Source organism: Xenopus tropicalis, chromosome 3, assembly GCF_000004195.4.
Source record: "Xenopus tropicalis strain Nigerian chromosome 3, UCB_Xtro_10.0, whole genome shotgun sequence".
Classification (NCBI taxonomy): Eukaryota; Metazoa; Chordata; class Amphibia; order Anura; family Pipidae; genus Xenopus; species Xenopus tropicalis.
In genome coordinates this window covers 93,440,788-93,462,572 of record NC_030679.2, presented here as the reverse complement: position 1 = coordinate 93,462,572, position 21,785 = coordinate 93,440,788, and the positions used below count along the sequence as shown (strand labels likewise).

At 39.4% G+C, this 21,785-nt stretch overlaps 1 protein-coding gene across 1 annotated transcript; it reads left to right on the top strand.

The window, feature by feature from the left end:
* The first annotated feature begins 4,100 nt into the window (after positions 1 to 4,100).
* anxa2 (annexin A2) lies at positions 4,101 to 21,785 on the top strand. The gene is given in 13 exon segments (NM_203590.1): positions 4,101 to 4,142; positions 10,024 to 10,082; positions 11,455 to 11,557; positions 13,204 to 13,298; positions 14,470 to 14,583; positions 16,883 to 16,973; positions 17,742 to 17,821; positions 18,362 to 18,421; positions 19,096 to 19,189; positions 19,304 to 19,399; positions 19,792 to 19,850; positions 21,110 to 21,232; positions 21,598 to 21,785. Coding segments are annotated over 12 exon segments (1,023 nt in total). The 5' UTR covers positions 4,101 to 4,142; positions 10,024 to 10,034; the 3' UTR covers positions 21,658 to 21,785.

The following is a 21,785-nucleotide window of genomic DNA, read 5'->3' as shown; positions in this document are numbered from 1 at the left end:
TGACCAATTTTTGCAAGTGAAAATCAACAAATTTAGAAAGTGGTTCAAGGACTGAACCCACACCTGACACAATTGGTCTACCTGGAGGATTAATTAAAGTTTTATGAATCTTGGGCAGTATATATAATAATGGAATTTTAGGAAATTCTGTAGTAAGAAAATCCCTGGTACTCTTATCAATAGTGCCCATAAGGAATGCATCATAAACCATTGTATCTATAGTATTTTTAATCTTACCCGTGGGATCTGAGTCTATAGTACAATAGTGCCCCTGGATATTCAATAACCGCATTACTTCTTCATTATATTTGTCTCTATCTAGGACCACCACCGCTCCCCCCTTATCTGCCTTTTTAATTATAATGTTGTGGTTATTTTTGAGAGTAATCAGTGCATGTCGTTCCCTTTTAGTGAGATTGGGGTGATATTTGGCTCCTATATCATTATCCCAAATATCTTTAACTTCATTAGTTACCACTTTGACAAAAGTATCCAAAGACACACTTGTAACATCAGGTAAATAATTACTTTTCTTTTTAAGACCCGGATATTGGACCTGGGTCCCTGTTTGGGTCTCAGTAAAACACATTTTTATCTTAAGGGATCTAATAAACCTAAAAAAGTCTACTTCCCAATCAAAAAATTCAGTGAAATAATCAGGTACAAAACCCAGTCCCTTATTAATAACTGACAGTTCAAACTCAGTTAAAGTGCTGGAGGATAAGTTAACAACCAGGCTATTTACCTCCTGCTGCTGGTGCTGCGTTCCCTCTGAGGATAAGCTTCTCTGGGAATGGGGTGCCGTGGATTTCTCCTTCTCGTAATAGCCATACTTCTGTTGGGTGGTTCCCCTAAAAAATGTGCAGAACTTTTTCCTGATAGATACTCCTCCTCTTCAGTACTGGTGTATGCTGAGGAATTGGTATTGCTTATGTTGTAGTGAGGTTTCCTTGCGGTACGCTGGGGTCTGCGTTGATTATAATCACGAGATCCTGCAGCTTGTTCCCTTTGATAAGAAAAGCCGGAAAATAGAAAATGTGATTAGAAAGTACTGGCCCATATTACAATCAGATACAAAACATGGCAGTTTATTCAGCAAGCTTCCTAGGTTTGCGTATAAAAGAGGTTCGTCTCTTAAGGACATCTTATGTCCAACACAATCATTTAGTACAAAGACATTGTTTGAAGGCAAACCTAAGATAGGCACTTTTCCATGTATGGAATGCAATTGCTGCAGTTCCATTATTAAGGGGTCTAACATACACCATCCACTAAGTGGAGTGGAAATCCCTTTAAAAGCATATGCCACTTGTAAGAGCAAGTTTGTGATATATGTATTAAAGTGCCCGTGCGGAATGCTATACGTGGGAAAAACCTTCCGTCCGGTTAATACACGTATAAAAGAGCATAAGAACTATATTCGGAATTTTAAGAAGGATTCTTACACGGATACATCTGTGTCACGGCACTTTATTGATAATAAGCACAGTGCCTGTCAGTTAAAATGGAAAGTGTTGGAGGTGGTACACAAACCTGTAAGAGGTGGGGATTGGAAGAAGCTGCTATTACAAAGAGAGGCTAGGTGGATAAGGCGCCTAGACTGTGTCATGCCCAGAGGTATGAATGAACAATATAGTTTACTCTGTTTCCTGTAGGTTCAATTATGTATTGTCCACTCTATTTTTCAGGTGAATAAAGTTAGCCTGCTAGTCGTTGCGAAACACGGATTTCCTGCTGTATAAAAATAAAAAAAAAAATTGGTATGGGTGAGTCACCTATTACAGGAGATAGAGATATATAATAAGGCTGGCCTGTTAAAAGTAATACTTCATTAGTAACTTTTTGCATATTTTGCAGCTTATTGTATCCATTTCGTAACAATAATTTATACGTAAATGATTTGAAAATGTTGCATTTAAACATGTATAGGCAATTTCAATATATAAAGGATTACATTACCCTGGATAGGCCCTGTATGGGCAGTTTCCTATCATTGGTGTGGTTAGACACGTGTAAACGTGCAGTGGCCCCCAGGAGTGTTATTGTGGATTCGGTTCAACTGGACCTCCCTTCCTCTTTTATGGAACTGTTTTTAATGGATTTCCAAGGACATTGGATCAACACTTACGGACTTAGTATTTGGACTGTATGCTTTATTCACTTTGCACTTGTTTTTGATTATCTTATAAATTATTACCTTTTATGCTATTTTAACAAACCTAAACAAATCTATGCACATTGTGGCATTATTTATGCTAATTGCTGCACTATCACTTTAATGTTAATGTATAATGAAACATTACCATATTTAACTATAGCATTTTTTACACAAGGTATATTATATAATGACCCTTCACTTATGTTTAACTTGTTAACTTATTATACTATCACTTTAAGAAAGTTTCCTGAAATGCTGTGTGCTTGGTGGGTCATAGGTCAATTTGGCTTTAAATGAGATCACATGGTTATGGTCTTTGTACACTTGATAAAGGGTATTAACCCGAAACATGTCGTGTTACCACTACCCATAATAAATGTTTTGCAGTTAATCTGCTGGAGCTTTTTTTCCTATTTTTGGATTTTTGCAATTCATATCATAGCTAGTTATGTTGATAAAAGGAATGGAAGGTCTGAGATATGAGGTTGGCTAAGTTGTGGTTGTTAATAAATATAGAGGGCCATACACTAACCCTTTGGATGTTTTATTCACCAATAGGTTCTTCCAGCAGATAGAATACGGTAAACATGTCAAAGGAAGTCAAATAGGTAGAAAAGAATGGTATTTTTTCAGAAGAGGACATTTACCAACAAATTAAAAAAAAATACCTTTGTGGCCTTTAAAAAGTTTATTTAACTAGGCTGGTGAAATACTTTACCTGCTCTGAGGCAAGGGGGGGCTGCATCGCTAGTGCAGAGAGTGCAATTACGCTCTCTGTACTAGAAAAGCTGAAATTCTGGTTTGCTAACAAAATGTTGACTCTCAAAGTTACCAGAATTAGCCTATTGACACCCCTAGTAACATGTGGAGTGTTAGCGCCTGAGGCGAGATTCTCAACTCACCTTATGGCAGCAGCACCCCAGCAAACGCCTGCAGAATCCTCTGCAATAGTGTTAATAATGCCCAAGAGGCATATCTGGGGTCAATGGAGTGCTCACTGGTAATTTCTGCAGTGATCATGGTACTTGAGGGGGGCAGATCATTATTTCTGTCTTTCTGTAAGTGTTACTATACACCTGCTGGCCAATATAATCTTTATTACTCCTCTGGGGGGGCTCTAATTACTGCACTTCTCCTCTGTAAGTAATGATCCCCATTCATTGAAATTAGAGAACCCACTACCTAATACAGACAGAAGCACTGTCAGACAGATATCAGATGGGAATGTGAATATCAGCATTGTTAGACAATACCTGCCTGCCTGCTGCAGAGTCTGCCATAACACATATGTAAGTCAGGTTTTGCAGTTGTACCTGTCCCCTTCACGACATTGCCTAACAGTAAGGCGGCAGAGGCTTTTGGGCCACATCCTCCCAGAGCGGCGGCTTCCCATGTATTTCACAGCCACTGTCCAACCGGTAAGTCCAAAACGTTGGAGAAAATGGATAGTATGTATATTTGTAATTTTACAGCGGTTTGTGTTATTATCATGTACTTTATACACGCAGAATGAATTACCTCGTCGGCTCCCAGATCTCTTAAACGTTTGCATTAATGGAGTACGTTTATTCCTTTTATTCCTCATTTCCGTCCCTGCATTTACAAGCTATAGAAAGTGCTAATGTATTTCTCCGGTTAAGGGGGTCAAATAAGGATCAGGGTACCATTGTTTCCACAGCCCATTATTACCTAGGGTGCGGTCTCCTAGCGGTGTTTCCCTTCGCGTCCACTCCTCCTTGCACCGCTGGAACGACTGACGGGAGTGGTCACTGGATAAAGGGGCGGGGCTTGTTCAGAAATTCGCGAATGGAACTAAAAGTCTGGGCGTGGCTAAACATGAGTGGGCGTGTACTCGGGGGCGTGTAAAAGAGTTGGGCTAGACTTCCACGTGGGCCGTAGTTAAAAGGCCCCGCCCGGAGCAGTCCAGGCTCCAGTCCCTGCACGGACAGTAGCGCCTTGTTCTTCTCCTGCTGCGCAAGTACAGGTAATGGGAAATACCATTATTGTCTCTCTCCAGCTTCCTTCTCTAAAGCACCCGCCTATTGCTCTTTCCCCCACAAATAGATTTTCTGCTACTAGTGGCATTTTATTGCGCAGCTTTTATAGACTGGGTATATAGTTCTCTGTTAGCGGGGGTCCCACCTGGGCACTTCTGTAAATTGGAACTCATTCTGGGCGATGGCTGGCTGGTGCTTCGCTTATTGCGCTTGGTAGTCAGTGCCCTCCAGCCGTGTGCCAGCTCATTAATAGTGGAACTGGCATAGGCTGGTATTCCTCAGCTAGAAGGCTGCAAAGTGCTGGCATAATTGTACCTGCCTCGTAGTACATTTATTGCTCCAATTACCAGCCATAGACCTCTGCTTTATTGGCAGCAGATAGGGCTGGTGCCTGGCTGAAAGGCTGCATTTCTTTCAGAGCTGTATCTGGGGGTTTTCAGCGAGCAACTGCCCCGGGCACTACCCTGTGTGGGGTTAATGCAGATACAGGGTTGTGTAGATTGTAAGCTCTTTTGGGCAGGGCTCTCTTCACCTCTTCTATCGGTTATTGATTGCTTTATATTTTACTCTGTATGTCCAATGTATGAAACCCACTTATTGTACAGCGCTGCGGAATATGTTGGCGCTTTATAAATAAATGTAATGTAAATGTGTACTGTCCGAAGATAGATTGTGCACAGAATATATAATGTATGTAAAGTGGCTGTAGCTCTGGGATAGTGAGAATAGAAAGGGCGGGGGGGACGTGCCATTAACAATTTATATAAGTTTTAGCCAACCTACAGCTTCCAGCCTTGTTGCTTATAATTCCTCAGGGTATGCTGGGAGCTGTAGTAGAAAGAGCAGCTGGGAAGTTGCAGAGTGTATTCCCTGGGCCCGTTTGCCAGAATCTGGTATCATTACAGCAGTAAGAGCTGGGTACCTTGCTAGAGCCGCCAGTAGTCACAATTGCCTCAGATCGGATTTGGCACCTTTAGGTTTTGCCAGGCTTCATTATTAGGAATAAATTGGCTAAAACGTTGCCCTGTTTGCTGCTCCTTTGTGATTTTGTGTAAAATGAAGTGACAAGGACATGCTGACTCCCTTTGAATCCTTCACTAGAAGGTATGGGGTGGGGCAGACTGGCCTTTTAGGCTTGTGGTACACACATAGGTTAATATGAATGTAATTATAACCTGCAAAGTATGTGATGAAATCATTTTTGCCTGTTCTGAAGAAAAGAGAACAATTATTATGGTATGTAACACTACTAATCTTGAGCCAGGGTGTGGCCATGTAATCTGGTTGCCTACAAGCAGTACTGCATGTTCCATGGCTGTTGGTGGGCACTTTTATAGCTAAGCAGGGATTTATTTAACTTTCCTCTGTAATATCAGCCTAATAAAGTATGTTTTATACAGTTTTTCTACTGGGTTTGTCTGTTTAGTCTACACAGGTTCTACTATTGTGTTAGCAGTTTCTCTATAGTAACATTGTGACACAAATGCAGTGATAATCTCAAATTGAAATGTGATACAGTAATTATCTTGTTCCTGTAAAGGTTGACACACCTGGCACCATACAAGGATAAGTTCTCTCCCCCCTCCCCCAAATAGGGAGCTTAAGGTGGGGGCAGGCAACCTTTGGCAGAATAATCACCATTAGGGAGATGTAGGGGAGTGGTCTAGTTCTGCATCAGCTGGAGTGCTGCACATTCTGTATCTCTGTAAGTTGCTGTGTACAGACTCCAATACTAAGTAACTCAAAGTTTAAAGAATATATGTTTGGCTTTTGTTTGTGACTTGGTTAATTGCTAAGATTAAAGAAAATAGATGTGTTGGGAGAGAGTCCATCCATTGTGTGGGTGAGACATTCATTTGCACATAAAGCTAATCTGTGTTGAAATCACTAGTGGCTTTTTGCATGTAGTCAACCTCTCCCTTTCAAAAACAGCTTGGCAATAACTATGGCTGCTTGTCTGAAACTAGGGGAAGCAGCATCAGTGAGTGGGATAGGTGTGGCACAGTGATTTATGTCTGAGGTGGAGTCACAGCTGGCATCTAGCCTGGTGCAAACTAGCATTCACTGTGGGAGGACTTAAAGGGGAAGCAAGTGTAAAATTCAAGTTGTTTTGGTTTGAATTGTTCATTTTAAATAAGTTTTTTAATCAACAGGAGGAACAGTATGACAAGGCAGTATGTACAGCCAGTTAAAGGACACACTGTTCAAAAGAACATTTCTGTGGTTAATGTTATAAAAGGTATAACGGAAGCAGATTGTGTAAACATCTGCAATTACAGTCAGCGATGTTACTGCTCTACACCCTATTGGTGACTTTTTAAATGATCCTACAGGTGACAGTCCAGAAAAGTAGCTTTAGAAGAAAAGATAGGAACAAGAAAGCGGGGAATAGGCAAATTAGTTACTAGAGGTTTTTATATTGTGAAATAGCTTTTCATCTCTATTTGCATCCAATGCCTCTTGTGCGTTCCTATCCATAACAGCAGTGATCCCCAACCAATGGCTCATGAGCAATGTGTCACTCACCACCCACTTAGATGTTGCTCCCTGCGGTCTCAAAGCAGGTGCCCATTTTTAAATTTCTGGCTTGGAGACGAGTTTTGGAAGCACAGAGACAGTTTACCCCAAGCAGATTATCCTGCAGGGCTGCAGGCTAGGGGGCTGATTTACTAACCCACGAATCCGACCCGAATTGGAAAAGTTCCGACTTGAAAACGAACATTTTGCGACTTTTTCGTATGTTTTGCGATTTTTTCGGATTCTGTACGAATTTTTCGTTACCAATACGATTTTTGCGTAAAAACGCGAGTTTTTCGTATCCATTACGAAAGTTGCGTAAAAAGTTGCGCATTTTGCGTAGCGTTAAAACTTACGCGAAAAGTTGCGCATTTTTCGTAGCGTTAAAACTTAACGCTACGAAAAATGCGCAACTTTTCGTGTAAGTTTTAACGCTACGCAAAATGCGCAACTTTTTACGCAACTTTCGTAATGGATAGGAAAACTCGCGTTTTTACGCAAAAATCGTATTGGATCCGAAAAATTCGTAAAGAATCCGAAAAAATCGCAAAACATACGAAAAAATCGCAAAGTACCGATCATTACGAAAAAAACGCAATCGGACTCCATTCGACCCGTTCGTGGGTAAGTAAATCAGCCCCTAGGAGTTCACATAGGGCTACCAAATAACCAATCACAGCCCTTATTTTGCATCCCCAAAGAACTTTTTTAGCTCCCCAACACTTTTTACATCTGAGTGTGGCTCACAACTAAGAAAGGTTGGTGATCCCTGCATAACAATATAGTAATGCAGTATTTGACTGGCCAACCTTATTTAAGGCATGTGTGTCATATTAGCTTGCTTTTTGTATTTGTATTTTCCACGCATTCAGACATGTTGACATAGCTTTCATTTAACAAGACCATTATTGCAGACATACAGTATACCTTACTTTTGGAACATTGGTGGTTTTATTTCCCTTGTTGTGTACTAAATCTAATTACTTCTACAGATCTTACGTTATTTGCAGTGTAAAAGTGCACTATATTCCAGCTAGTGGCTGCCCATATGTATATAAGGCAGCTATATAATATAAACTATATTTGAGCCTCGGAAACGAATTCTCAGTTTTTAGCAGTTACATTTAATTTTATAGAAAACACTTTCATTCATTTGATGTTCTTGGTCCTTTACATAGCAGATGGGAATTTGGCTTTAAATATGAATGGCTTAAAGTCTGGAGGGAGTCTGAAATCCAACCGTTTGGAAGTTTTGTTGTGTATTGTTCTTCCTATGTATACTTTTTTCTGTAGTGAGTATGTAAAGTGAAAGTGGGGGTGATTTACTAAGATAGAAGACAAATAGCACAAAATCAGTGGCCCATAACAACCAGTCAGATCTTTTTCTTTAATTTTCTCACTGGTAGTAGACTGAAAACTATCTGCTGACTGGTCTAATATAAACCAAAACACACAAAAATAAATTGCATTTATATTTAAAGCAGCTAAACAATTGCCAATTGCCAAGATACAAGTTGAGTACATTGGCATCCTGGGCATCTCATGCTAGTTCACATGGCCTAGCTGTACCTTTCCTCTTCACATGACTGATGGTTATTTGTTTAATTTCACTATGTAATGAAGTTGCTCGAAATTACTTTCCTTTTCAAATGCTGTTTGCTTCCAATAATATGATAACCTGCCGTTACTCAACCCAAGACCGACCTGGCCTGACCCACTGTTATTAATATACCCATGCCATCCATCTCAAATTACCAGAGGGGTTGGGACAGACACTTATATAAATGATTGTGGTTTCACTGTTCACAAATGAGGGTTGGGACATTTTGGTGAAGGTGGCAGTGTCTGGCCCAGCTACCCACTTGCAACCTGCTGCTGGGGAAATTGAATGGCTCTAACCCTCCAGGTTTTGCCAGTTTTGGGCCGACCCATGCATCTCTATCTACCATGGGACTACAATAAGGCGACAAACCACAAAGTATCATACAGCTCAAGTAAGGGCAAACCACCACTGTGATGCATTTAAGCATTGTCTTTAATAATAATGACAAGCTCTTCAGTAGAATCCAGGCACTTCTCTGCCTGCTGAATGCCCCATGATCATTAGGGTAATGGTACTAGGGGTGATGTGTAGCATTATATCACCACAACAATTTATCACTCCTGCCAGTGGAACCGCATGCAATTATTGCTCAGAAGTATGCCACTGCAAACTCCATTTAAACTTTTATTAGGGGCAGAGCTAAGTTTGATGCTGTCTCACAGCTGGAAATCAGATGGGTAACAAAATGCTTTGAATTGTCACATCTGCAATTGCCCTACAGCCAATTGTATCCAGCGATTTATAAATAAAGTTATACACACATATATACAAGATTAATGGCATAGGGGGAGACTTGTACCATTTTGTCACCCCAGTCATTTTTCTCCAAGAGAGGGGGACAAAATGCCTAAGGATCTCCATATGCTATTAACCTTAGGGCAATAACAAAGCAATTCCTGGTGTTCTGCTGAGCTGGAACTCATGAAAATTAAAAACACTGGGTATTTCCCAGTGTCTTGCTATTGCCCTTATATAATTTATGCAAGCTACTAGGTAGCCCAGGTCTGGACTGAGATTCAAAATAGGCCCTGGCATTTTAAGTACACAGGCCCAAACAGCCCCCCACAGGACTAATAAATGGTGACTGTCTATGACATCTTACAGCAGCCCCTCTGGCATTTGCCAAAACCCACAGATTGCCAGTCCGGGCCTGATGTAGCCCCAGGGCTTGTCATTCAAATTTCAGTAAAGCTGAATATAGACTGGCCAATACATTCTGCTGACCTGCCCCTCTAGGTCAAGCCAGTAGCTCATTAGCCCATATATGGGACCACTGGGAAGGCTTCCAATAATCAGCTAAGCCTAAATGTTGCCCTGCATGCAGATGGCCAAATTGGCAAAGATCTGCTCATTTTGGTAACTGTGCCACAAAAGGCTATGCTAAGGCTTACATTTACATAGCAATTAACAAATAAGATTTTTATACTACAAAGGTTTTAAAAGAAGTGAGGGAGGGGTGTTAAATGTCAATCTGTAGTTCTTCACATATGTAGAACTAAACCTCTCTTATCTAATATTGCTGTGTGTCTGTGAGGCTTTCAATGCATACCTGCACATCTAAAGTCTACAAAGCCCCATAGGTAACACATGTTCTTAAACTGCTCAGAAACACACATTTTCAAATATAAATAACATACTTTCTAGAAGTGTTGTTCCCTTTTTAACTTTTGAATCCATGATGTATAATGTTTGTATGCAGGATCCTCAGTAATTTGTTTAATGATAATGAATGTACCTTGATGTTCCAGCTGCCGTACCAATGTCGCTTATTCACGAGATCCTGGGCAAGCTGTCCTTGGAAGGAAATGTAAGTCAGTTGTATATGTTTAAAATTTGTGTGTGTGTGTGTGCATATATATATATAATATATATAGGAATCCAATAACATAACTGCATGTGGCAAAAGTAAGTGAATGGTGCTCTCTGTGTTTGGTGTGACCCCCCTTGTGCAGCAATAACTGCAACTAAACATTTGCGGTAACTGATCAGTCCTGCACATCGACTCTGAGGAATTTTAGCCCATTCCTCCATATAGAACAGCATTTCAATTCTGTTAAGGTCATGACTTGGCCATTCCAGAATATTCACTGAATATTCTTCTTTTACCATTCTATGGTAGAATGACTTTAGTGTTTTAGGATCATTGTGTTGCTGCATGACCCACTGTCTCTTGAGATTGACTTTAAAGACAGATGTGACATTTTCCCTTAGAAATCTCTGGTAGAGTTCAGAATTCATTGATCCATCAATAATGGCAAGCCATCCAGGTCCAGATGTAGCAAAATAGGCCCAAACCAGAACACTCCCACCATCATGTTTTAGAGATGGCATAAGGTTCTTATACTGGAATGCCGTGTTTTTCTTTCTCTAAATGTAATGTCACATCTGTCTTATTTAAGCCAAAAAGTTCTATTTTGGCTTCTTCTGTCCACAAAACATTTGTCTAGTATCCTTCTGGTTTGTCCATGTGATCTTTAGCAAACTGTAGAAGGTCAGCAATATTTTTTGGGGAGTTTGCTACCCTGCCATACACACCATTGCTGTTCAGTGTTCTCCTGATGGTGGACTCATGAATGTCAACATTCACCAATGTGAAACAGGACTTCAGTTGCTTATAAGTTACCCTGGGTTACTTTGTAACCTCTTGGACTATTAGAAACCCTGCAGTTGGAGTTATTTTTGATGGTTGATGACTTCTGGGTAGGGTATCATTGGTCTAGAATTTCCAGTATTTGTACACAATCTATCTGACTGTATCTGACTCTGATATCACCTTCAAATTATAGCATAATCCTAAGGATTCACTTACTTTTGCCACACGCAGATATGTTATTGGAACCTTTTTTTAATAAATACAAGACAAAATCTAATAATTTTTGTTTGACTTGTTTAACTAAGTTTTCCTTATCTACATTAAGGGCTCTGGTACACGGGGAGATTAGTCGCCCGCGAGCAGGGAGTTTTGCCGCGGGCGACTAATCTCCCCGTGTACCAGAGCCCTTAGGACTTGTTTGAAAATCAGATGATGTTTTAGGTCACATTCATATAAAAATATAGAAAATTTTAAAGGGTACACAAACTTTTGAAAACCATTGTATTAGTTACGATAGTCATCAATAAGCACCTGTTGAACTGTATATTATGCTCTTTTCTATTTGTTTCCTTTTCTTTATATCTAGCAATCAAGCACAAGACAGTCGACATTAGGTTCAGTCAAAGCAAGCTCAAACTTTGATGCAGAAAGGGATGCAGCAGCCATCGAAACTGCCATTAAGACTAAAGGTAGGTTGTCTAGAGGCACAACAATATGGCCTGATATTGTAAATCAAAACTCCGTCCCAGTGTATTTTCTAAAACTGAAAGTATGCAGCATCATCATAATAGTCACTGGCTTGTTCTCCATGTGTTGTTTAAAGCTGATGCCCGACAGAGCAGTTCAGTTGCTTATGATAGATCTCTGCTATCGCAGGCGACTAACCTTTCTGAAATGGTTTTCCACTAGCAACAACAGGAGTCACCTGTGGAAAGCCGGGGCAGGGAAGGGGGTGCATAGTGGAACATGGGGAAATTGCATTGCCCCATCCCAATGTGACTGACGGATCAGGCTCTCTGTGGACCCCACTGTTTTGTGTGAGACTGCTAAGGTAGTGCTGACAGATTGATATAAAAAAAAACACGGTGGTGGCTTTTTGGCAGTGACATAAACAATTTGTTTGAATCGAATTTATACAGGGGAGGATGAAGGTTGTCTTTGACCTGGCCAAACCATTTGCACACTGGAAGAAGCATATTACAACTATTTGACCACACCCAAACTCTACCTTAGGAAACATCGGATTATGGAATTTCAGTCCATCTTATTCGCCAACAAATCCTCGTTGTGATTTTTAATGTGTTAATATAAATCTAAACTATTCAGAACTCTCCTCAAGTTGGCAGTGCTAATCTTGTCAGTATATCTATCTATATATATATATATATATATATATATAAGATAGTAAAATGTCTTTCCTAAAAACTTTTTTTTTTTTTTCATAAATCCAGTTAAGTTAGTTTATTGTAATTGTGGTAAATGCTGCCCATTAAAGCAACACTTGATCACACATTTCAAAGACTACCTCTTGGTGAACACAGCACCTGATCTGGGAACTGGCACTTATATTGGAGTGTTACCCACTTTAACCTACAGCACTAATATCCTCCTATTTGTGTATGTAAGATATTCGCCCATTTAGATTGTAAGCTCTATGGGGCAGGGACCAGCATTTTCTTGTCTCTGATTCTTACCATATTGCAACTGTACCTTGTATTCATTTGTATTTAGTCATACTTTTTATTTATCACATTAATAACCCACTGTTGTATGTATTTACTGTAGAGCGCTGTGTACATAAGTAGGACTTTATAAATAAAGATATACATACATAATACAATACCTCAGTTGGTATGATTCTGGCAGACATACTGGTAGATCCGTTCACTGATAATTTCATCTGTTTGTGTTTAATCATCAATCAAAAGGACTACAGGGACTAGTATTTATTGTGTGCAAACAATTGGTGCAGTTCTCAAGGTTAGTACAAATGTGCATTTGCATGCTGCAGTTGGCCCTAGTTGCAAAATTTTATATGGCATTTGGTGCATTCCAGCTTGCACTTGCTGTGTCTGTTTATAGTATATAAAGTCTCATTACACCCTTGTTATCTGATATTTGGCTGTTTTCCAAAACACCAGATCTGAGCCTTAATTTGTCTACCTTGTGAAACTGGCCAAGTGATCAGTTGGTGAGCCAAACAGGTAGTTTATCCCTATCTGACCAGTCTATGTATAAAAGGGGCTTTATACCAAGGTATTACCTGTTGCCTAGAGTGCGCCTGCACTACCAGTAACAGCTTGATCAGTTGATTGCAAAATGTGTTCTTTTTCAGGTGTGGATGAGTTGACAATCATCAACATTCTAACAAACCGCAGTAATGAACAGAGACAAGACATAGCATTTGCCTACCACAGGAAAACAAAGAAGGTAAACAATCTTATGATACACATTTATTTGACTGCTGTGCAAACCAGTCCCATTACAGAATCTTTCTACACCTAATCTCGGCGAAAAATAGATTAAGGAGCGGCACTTTTAAGGAATCCTTTCATTCCTTATAAAAACAAATTATCTCTCTGAACACAGAGAAAAATAATTCATGAAAGCTGATAATACTAGTTTGTTCTGCCAAACATTCTCTCAAAGATCCTGAATAACTTGATTGTAATGATGGGAAAAGAATGATGCTAATGAGGAATCATTGTGTCCCAAGGGCTTTGTGAATGTAAATGTTTGCAACATAAATCAATAATTATCTCTTCAGAACTGAAAGATCTTGTCCTCATATTCCCATTACAAACAAACAATTGCGTGCATATGTTAATAACTAATGCACTGTCTAACAGCAGGCTTAATTGTACCTTAATATTAAGCAGAACAGAGGTGTTGACCATTAAGTCACTTCTTTACTGCCTACTTACAGAGGCCACCCCCAAAAGGATTGTTTTGTCTACAATAAGGATTAATTATATAGCCAAAAAACGCTTGCTGAAAATACGCACCATATGCTCTTACCCGTGCCTGCACTCAAATGAATGGAATACGCTTGGGTGCAGGCACATGTAGCTGAAATCCACATAAAAATGCGAGAGAATGTCTCACGTTTTTATGCGGATTTCAGCTACATGTGCCTGCACCAGAACGTATTCCATTCATCCGGGTGCAGGTACAGGTAGGAGTGCATGGATGGCGCGTGTTTCACGCAAGCATTTTTCGGCTTGCCAAAAATATACGCCATATGCATGGTGTAGCTTTTGCCTAGGGCACCAGTTTTTGGTCTGAAAAAGCCTCAAACAGTATGGTGCAGTGCAGTTTTATGGATAAATGCAAGCATGAATGAAAAGCAACTCAGTTCAAAGTAAGCTGTTCCTTTATTATGTACCGAAAATAAAACTATGCCTACTTATAAATTTTCTTTTCACTAATAGCAACAGCTCTTTAAGATAAGTGCAAATGTGAAATAGGGAATGCTTACCTTACAAATGTGCCTAAAGGCTATCCCTTATAGTGGTACATTGCCTCTGTATTGTATACATAATTTTGTTTTGCAATAGGTTTATGTGGTTACTAACAATAACCCCTTATATACTTCACCCAGGACCTGCCATCTGCATTAAAGGGAGCTCTCTCTGGCAATCTGGAAACTTTTATGTTGGGGCTAATTAAGACTCCACCTCAGTATGATGCTTCAGAACTGAAGGCTTCAATGAAGGTAAGAATTATAATGACTGCTAAGAGCTCTCCCTCACAGAATGCCACTAGGCTGCCCAGCTGGTTTTCTTGAGAGAGAATCCAAGTGAAAAGTCCAGTGACCTAATGCTTTATTTAGTATTTAGCCAACTACCAAATCTACCATGAGAGTAATGACTTCAGAAGTCTTCTGCCGACATCTGAAAATCAAAGTTTGTATTTGGTTGGCAGATACAGGCCAGCCTTATTGCTTATGCTGTGATCACAAATTTGTCAAATGTATGAGATAACTTGGACCCTTAAAGGAAATGTAACCCCCACACACAAACATTTAATCAGTGAACAGTCTCTTTGGAATCTCTGGTTGTCCAGAGGTTAATAGTAAGGCTGCAGCATCCCCATAATCACTTAGATTTCCTTCTGCTCCTGTAACCCACTCACCCCCCCCTCAGGAATTTGCTTTGATTTCTGGCTTGTGGGCATGCTCAGTTGTTCTAAGCTCAGATTACTAAACACGCCCCCCAGTCTAGCAGCCAGTAAAGAGATGGCATTGCTGGTTCCCATAGAAACTCAGCTCTAGCTGTCTGCTTCAGTTTTTTTCTCCTAACCTCCTCTCCTGAGCTCAGCTCAAACAAAGCTGAACTTTTATCAAAGACAGTTGTGCCTGTGTCAGCCTGTATTCTTGATGAAATGTATGCTGAATCCTGTGCGTGTGTAGGCTGTTTGCAGATTTAAATGTATCCAATTATGTATCAGGAAAAATGGCTACCGGTTGAAAGCTGCTATTTGCTTTAAAGGAGACATATCCTATAAAAATTAAGAATGTACCAGAGAATTATACTCCTCTAGATATAGAAGGAATGTGTTTAAAAAAAAGTTGTATTTCAGACTATTGAGAAATTCCACCAAAACCCCACTAGTCCCACCCATCAGTTCCACTTCCTGCTGACTGAATTCTCTGGATGTGCAGGGGAGCCGTTGTCTCTCAGTACACTGCACTGTAGGATAGGAACCAATCAGCAGCTAGGCTGACCTGATAGGGAACTGAAGCCTGTCTTTGCTTGTGTGATTGCAGGGCTGTGATTGGCTCTCGCTCAGATTGTGCTTCTGGCAGGGACCGTTAACACACGCCCACCTCTCATTTCAAACTCTGACAGAGAAGTGAGAGGATCTATAGGGAGCTCCAATAAAGGGACCATTGTTACAGATAGGATTCATTTTTAGCCCAAAGTGAAACCAGCACCATATATTATTCATAACTGCCTACAAAATTAGGGTTTTTACCATTTATCCAATATGTCTTCTTTAAGAAAATGTGATGGTGGTGCTGGCAAACGGAGAGGATATATGCAGTACAAATGATGCCATTTGGGTGGGGGAGACGGACCCAAATTATATACATTGTAGGCAGATGTAGGCTTTACATGTCCTTTAAAGGCACAGAGCTACCTAGTAGCAACTACTTGTCATGGCTACTAAACACCAGCAAATACCCTGCCATAGACTATAGTGAGAATTGCCTCTGCTACAACACACACAGAGACAATTTTCAGTGAATGATCAGCATTGTCTGTTTTTGTAGCTGCTACTAGTAGCCCTGTGTGTCTCCTGTGATAAATATTCACTACTGTGGGGGACTAATCTCCCCAAAATGCCTTCCCCCTGGCAAGAATATAAATTGCTAGTGGTATGGCATATACATCACAGTTTGCCCAACTAATCTGGGACTAATCTTCCCGTGTGCCAGTGCCCTTAAGGTTTAAAATGCCAGGGAAGTCCCTACCACTCAGTTGAATGATAGAAGCCTGCCCCCTTGCATAAGTGGTGGAACACTTTCAAGATAACTAAGAAAATCCAGTTGTTTTAGACTTATCTCCACTAGATACTGTATATCATCACCAGGAAGAATGAAAACCTTCAAAGGCAACACAAACATTGTTTCTAAGTAAGAGTGTCTTATTTCTTGTGTGTTTTACCTCATATATAATAGTTAGTAGAAAAATTACATCTCTATTGCCAATATTTATCTTCTATAAGTGCAATAGCACATGGGCATTTTGACGCCTGTGCAATTTCTTGGCTCAACTGCTGATCATGAAGCTGGCTCTCCCTGTATTTATTGAATGGTACGTGAAGGTTGTTCATGTGAGCTAACATTTAAAACTTAAATATACAATTAACATCCAAATCTTGTGTAATACACCCTATACCTGCTTCACAGGAAACACCTCAGGCTATGCTCCTTCCATTAAGAAAAATGTTAATGAACATTAGGAATTTGACAAATAACACAATTTCAGTCAGGCTGATTTCTGTTTCAGGGGCTGGGCACCGATGAAGATAGCTTAATTGAGATCATCTGCTCCCGGACCAATAAAGAGTTGCTGAATATTCAGAATGCATACAGAGAATGTAAGTTTCTTAACCTGTAAATTCAAATTGTTCAGTGATCTCTATGCCCAGAATTTTAAACATACAAAAAAAAAAAATTTGGAGCCAGCACATAAGACATACCATTAATAATATACTGGGATTGGGAAGGTTTGAAAAGTTCATCCACTGATGCACAATGTTTGTCAGAGCAAGTTGCACTGGTAGATGCAGAATTGAAGTGAAGCAGCTGTTTTTTGGACCCATAGTATCCCATGAAGTTGGTCACTCCAATGCCATCTTCCCACCTCCAACACCTCAGTCTCTGCACTTAAGATCCCAGCAGCCATCTATACTTATCATTGCTGCAAAATTTATTTTTTGCTTATTTATTGGAGATTCACATGAACAGATTTGCGCTCAATATTGAACACTAGAGTTTTGAAAACCATAATTTGAATTTAGGAGTTTTTGTGGGGAAAAAAATGTAATTCAAACATTGATAAATCACCCTTCTTGGTGTTGCCGCATACACGAGCCAATAAGCTGCTGCATCAACACTGAATCAGCAGCTTTTATTGGCCCATGTGTGGCCACCTATAGGCTATTATGGTTTCCTTTCAGTCTGTGGAAACAGGAATGTTTGTGTATTATCTAAAATACCCCAAAGCCATGTCCCAAACTAATAAAGGCAACAAAAAAAAATGCAGCAATCAGAAACTAATAAGAGCAAAAATGCATTAGGTGGTGTTTCCTTGTCAGTGTTAGATATATAAAATATATACAGTTCATATATTTTTTATTCCCCAGTATTCAAGACAGAACTGGAAAAAGACATTGTGTCCGACACCTCTGGTGATTTCCGCAAATTAATGGTGGCTCTTGCTAAGGTGAGCAACTTCCAGAGAGGCACTGGAACCAGTTGTAAACTATTTTTAGGTGCTAAATGCTAATTTTTCCCCTCTCTATTCCACCCCCACTTCCTATTTTTCCCCTTTAGGTCCCTACAGTGCAAACAATTTCTAATACCTGTCATACTGAAGGTACCCTTATTAGCCTGTCAGCCTGTCAGCCTGCCAAGCCCACTCTCATAATACAGAGAAAAATGCACCCCCTATTGTAAGTTATAAGGATGTTAAAAGTCACTGGGGAGTTCCTTGACCACTTAAAAGGTATACAGGTTGTGGAACTCTAAGGTGACTAATATTTTACAACAGGGAGTACATTATTTATTATAATACACAAGTGTCAGAGTCATGTAGAAGAATTTACTTTACTAAGCACTGTTAATAAGGATATAATTTACAGGATATTCATGGCTCTTATGTATTATGTGCAATAGATAAATATAGAAACTAATGCAATGTGCATAGAAGTCTACACCTTTTACAGTCACTTTCTCTCACTTTAGTAAATTTTGTTGCATGCAGGGAAAACGCCAGGAAGAATGTAATGTGGTAGATTATGAGAAGATTGACCAAGATGCCAGGGTAAGTAAGCCATTATCTAATGGAGATATCTGGGTACATTTTCTTTTTAATACACAAAGCACAGGTTAGGGTATATCGTAGCATTTATAAATGTACTTATCTTGATATTTTTGTAATGACAGATTGTTTGAAAATGGGAGAAAATGACAATTTCATCTCATGCTAATATTAGGAGCATATTTTTGTTTCTACTGCTACTTTACGAACTCCCCTTAAAATACTGGTGATACTGGCTATATTTTTGCAAGGGAAGAAATGGCTACATCGCAGCCTTCTACGCAGTTTTAGAACCTGCACAGGATATGAGTAGAAAAAGCATGGTCTGAGCAGTGTAATCATCCCTTTTCCACTACTGCTCACATAAGAATGATATTTACTTTTAAACAATTCGTTAAATGCAAATTAATGGAAAGATGTTTAGAATGACATTCTCTTTCATTATGGAATAAACAAAAATATTTCAGATAACTTGTGAATTGGCAAGATTGTGCATGGTTGCCTGATAATAACCTTATGTTGATCAAGGAACCTTATGCAATCTCAATGTCTACATACAGTTTCAGTGTTCATGTGCCATGCTCTGTGTATTAGATAGCCAATGCATGGAGAACTTTGATTTATTATCCACTTGTCAGAATTCCAGTCACAAAGCTGTAATATCCTGTACCCTTTAGGAGCTGTATGAAGCTGGAGTGAAGAGGAAAGGAACAGATGTGAACAAATGGATCTCAATAATGACAGAAAGAAGCATCCCCCACCTTCAGAAAGGTCTGTTTTGATCATTATATCATAGTTGGTTCCTAACTTTCTGGTCACTTCACCTGTAACTGCTTTAGGTTACTAATTTGATTTCTCACAACATCTCCAACTTGTTTTTCTTAGTATTTGAAAGATACAAGAGCTACAGCCCATACGACATGGAAGAGAGCATTAAGAAAGAAGTGAAAGGAGATCTGGAGAATGCCTTTTTGAATCTAGGTATGTCTCGCAGTTTTTTCAATGGTCTTAAACCCAATAGAGTAAAGAAACTTGAAACCTAATTTAGTATGTGTCATTTGTTCAGTGCAGAGCTCTTGTGTGAGCCTGCAAAACTGTAGCATTCAGCTTCTCTACACTACGTAACAACGTTCATGTTACCACCCATAAAAGCTGCCTTAATGTGCAAAACACTGTTTTTGGTTGGAAAATCTTTTATTTGGAGCAAATTTATTGTAGAGGTGGTTGGTTGTATATTATGTTTACATTTGTGGTTTCCTCTTTTAATATATGTCACTTCCTCCCTGTTTGGTGCAGAATGTATTCAAAGTAGTGCATGTAATGGTAGAGATCTGTATAACAGTTACTGACCTCTTTATTTCTCTCTGTTCCAGTTCAGTGCATCCAGAACAAACCCCTGTATTTTGCAGACAGATTGTATGATTCAATGAAGGTAGTATCAAAGACCAAAACTGGTCAATCTTTTTAACCCTTTACTGTCTGTTTCTTTCTTAGTGTTGACCCCTTGTCTAGACTTTTTGCTCTTTTTTTTTCGTTCCAAGCTCAGTTCATTCTTTGCAATCAGAACATCCATTATTGAAAAACTATTCATAATTGTATATAGTGGGTGTTGCCAGTGCAGATCCTCTGAATACAAGACTGTAGGGAAGCCTAGCAAAGAGAATACGACAATCAGGAAGTAAAATGTAAATGTTATATATATTATACATTTTATATATTTTAAATGGCAAAAGGATTTGTATAATGTATACTAACATAATTTTCATATTTGGGTAGAAATGGGATGATAATTCAGAGATTGACCATTTACTGCACTTTGAGCTATTTTAGATCAAATCATTTTGGGCAGTGTACACATGTGCAGAGCTCATCATCCTTTTAATAAGAGTAGAACATATTACTCACTGTAAAAAGCCATAATAGAAGGATAGGGTGGTAGTAAGAATCAAATCTCCATGTGCTTACTTGTGTTGCCTTTTAACATGTGTGACGTTAATGACATTGTATGTGTTTTACATTTAGTGCAAATACGTACCTGTGTCAGATTTAAAGGAACAGTAACACAACAATATTTAAATACCTTCCAAGTCACAAAACATCTCTAACATTAGGTCTAGCTTTTCCCCCCTTGCCTTTTTTAAATGCTTCATGTAGAATTTTAGTGATGAACTTCTCCATAGCAGCACAGCGAAAAGGTGACAGGTGCTTGAATTCCTGTGTGCACTGACCCAGAAGTTGTCTTCGTGTCGGAGGACCTTCGGCACTTAAGCTTTTTATCAGCATATGCAGTTTAAATTTATGTTTCTATTGCTTCATACAGTTTGGGGGGTAATGTTGCGATCATAAATTTAAACCGCATACGCTGATAAAAAGCTTAAGTGCCAAAGGTCCTCCGACATGAAGACAACTTCCGGGTCAGGGCACACAGGAATTCAAGCACCCGGTGCCTTTCCGCAGTGCTGCTATGGAGCAGTTAGTCACTAAAATTCTACATGAAGCATTTAAAAAAGGCAAGGGGGGAAAGGCTAGACCTAATGTTAGAGATGTTTTGTGACTTATAAGGTATTTAAATATTTGTGTTACTCTTCCTTTAAGAATTGTCTGATCTGTTCAAGATTGGATACAGACAGACCAGTCCTTATGCAGATTTTGACCTGTATATTTCTTAAAAAAAATATTTTTCTCAAACAGGGCAGAGGCACCAAAGACAAAATCTTGATCCGAATTATGATTTCACGAAGTGAATCGGACATGCTGAAAATCAGATCAGAGTTTAAGAAGAAATATGGCAAATCGTTACATTACTTCATTGGGGTAGGTATTAGTAGAAATGCAGAGATTCCCATGAGAATTATATTAATATGCAATGGGCAGAGATTATTGATACCATATGCACTTTTTTTTGACTGTCTCTACTAAAAAGGAACAGCACTTAGGCTGGGGTAATAGTAATTCTAATGTCTGGGAATTTCATCCGCGGGTGGCCAGAGGGGGGAAAAAAAAGTTGTGATGTGCAACAACATGGTGCTTTGCATCTTGTCACCTCCTGATCTGTAAATGGCCCTATAAGGGTGTAACTCTTTTGTGGCTTTTCCTGTGTTTTTGAAAAGTCAGCTTAGACTTAGGCCTGTTCCGAATACTTTGGAAACCATTTTGTTCAATTTCACTTCTCTTTACAGCAAGACACAAAAGGTGATTACCAGCGTGCCCTCCTTAACCTCTGTGGAGGAGATGACTAAATTTCCAACAAAACTGGATCTGTTCTCCCCTTCACTGCTTGCCTGTGGTCTGCAAAGTGATCCAGCCAATTGTACGTCTGTACTGCTACATTCCCGTTTCCTTGCCAATAAAACTACTCCATATTTTA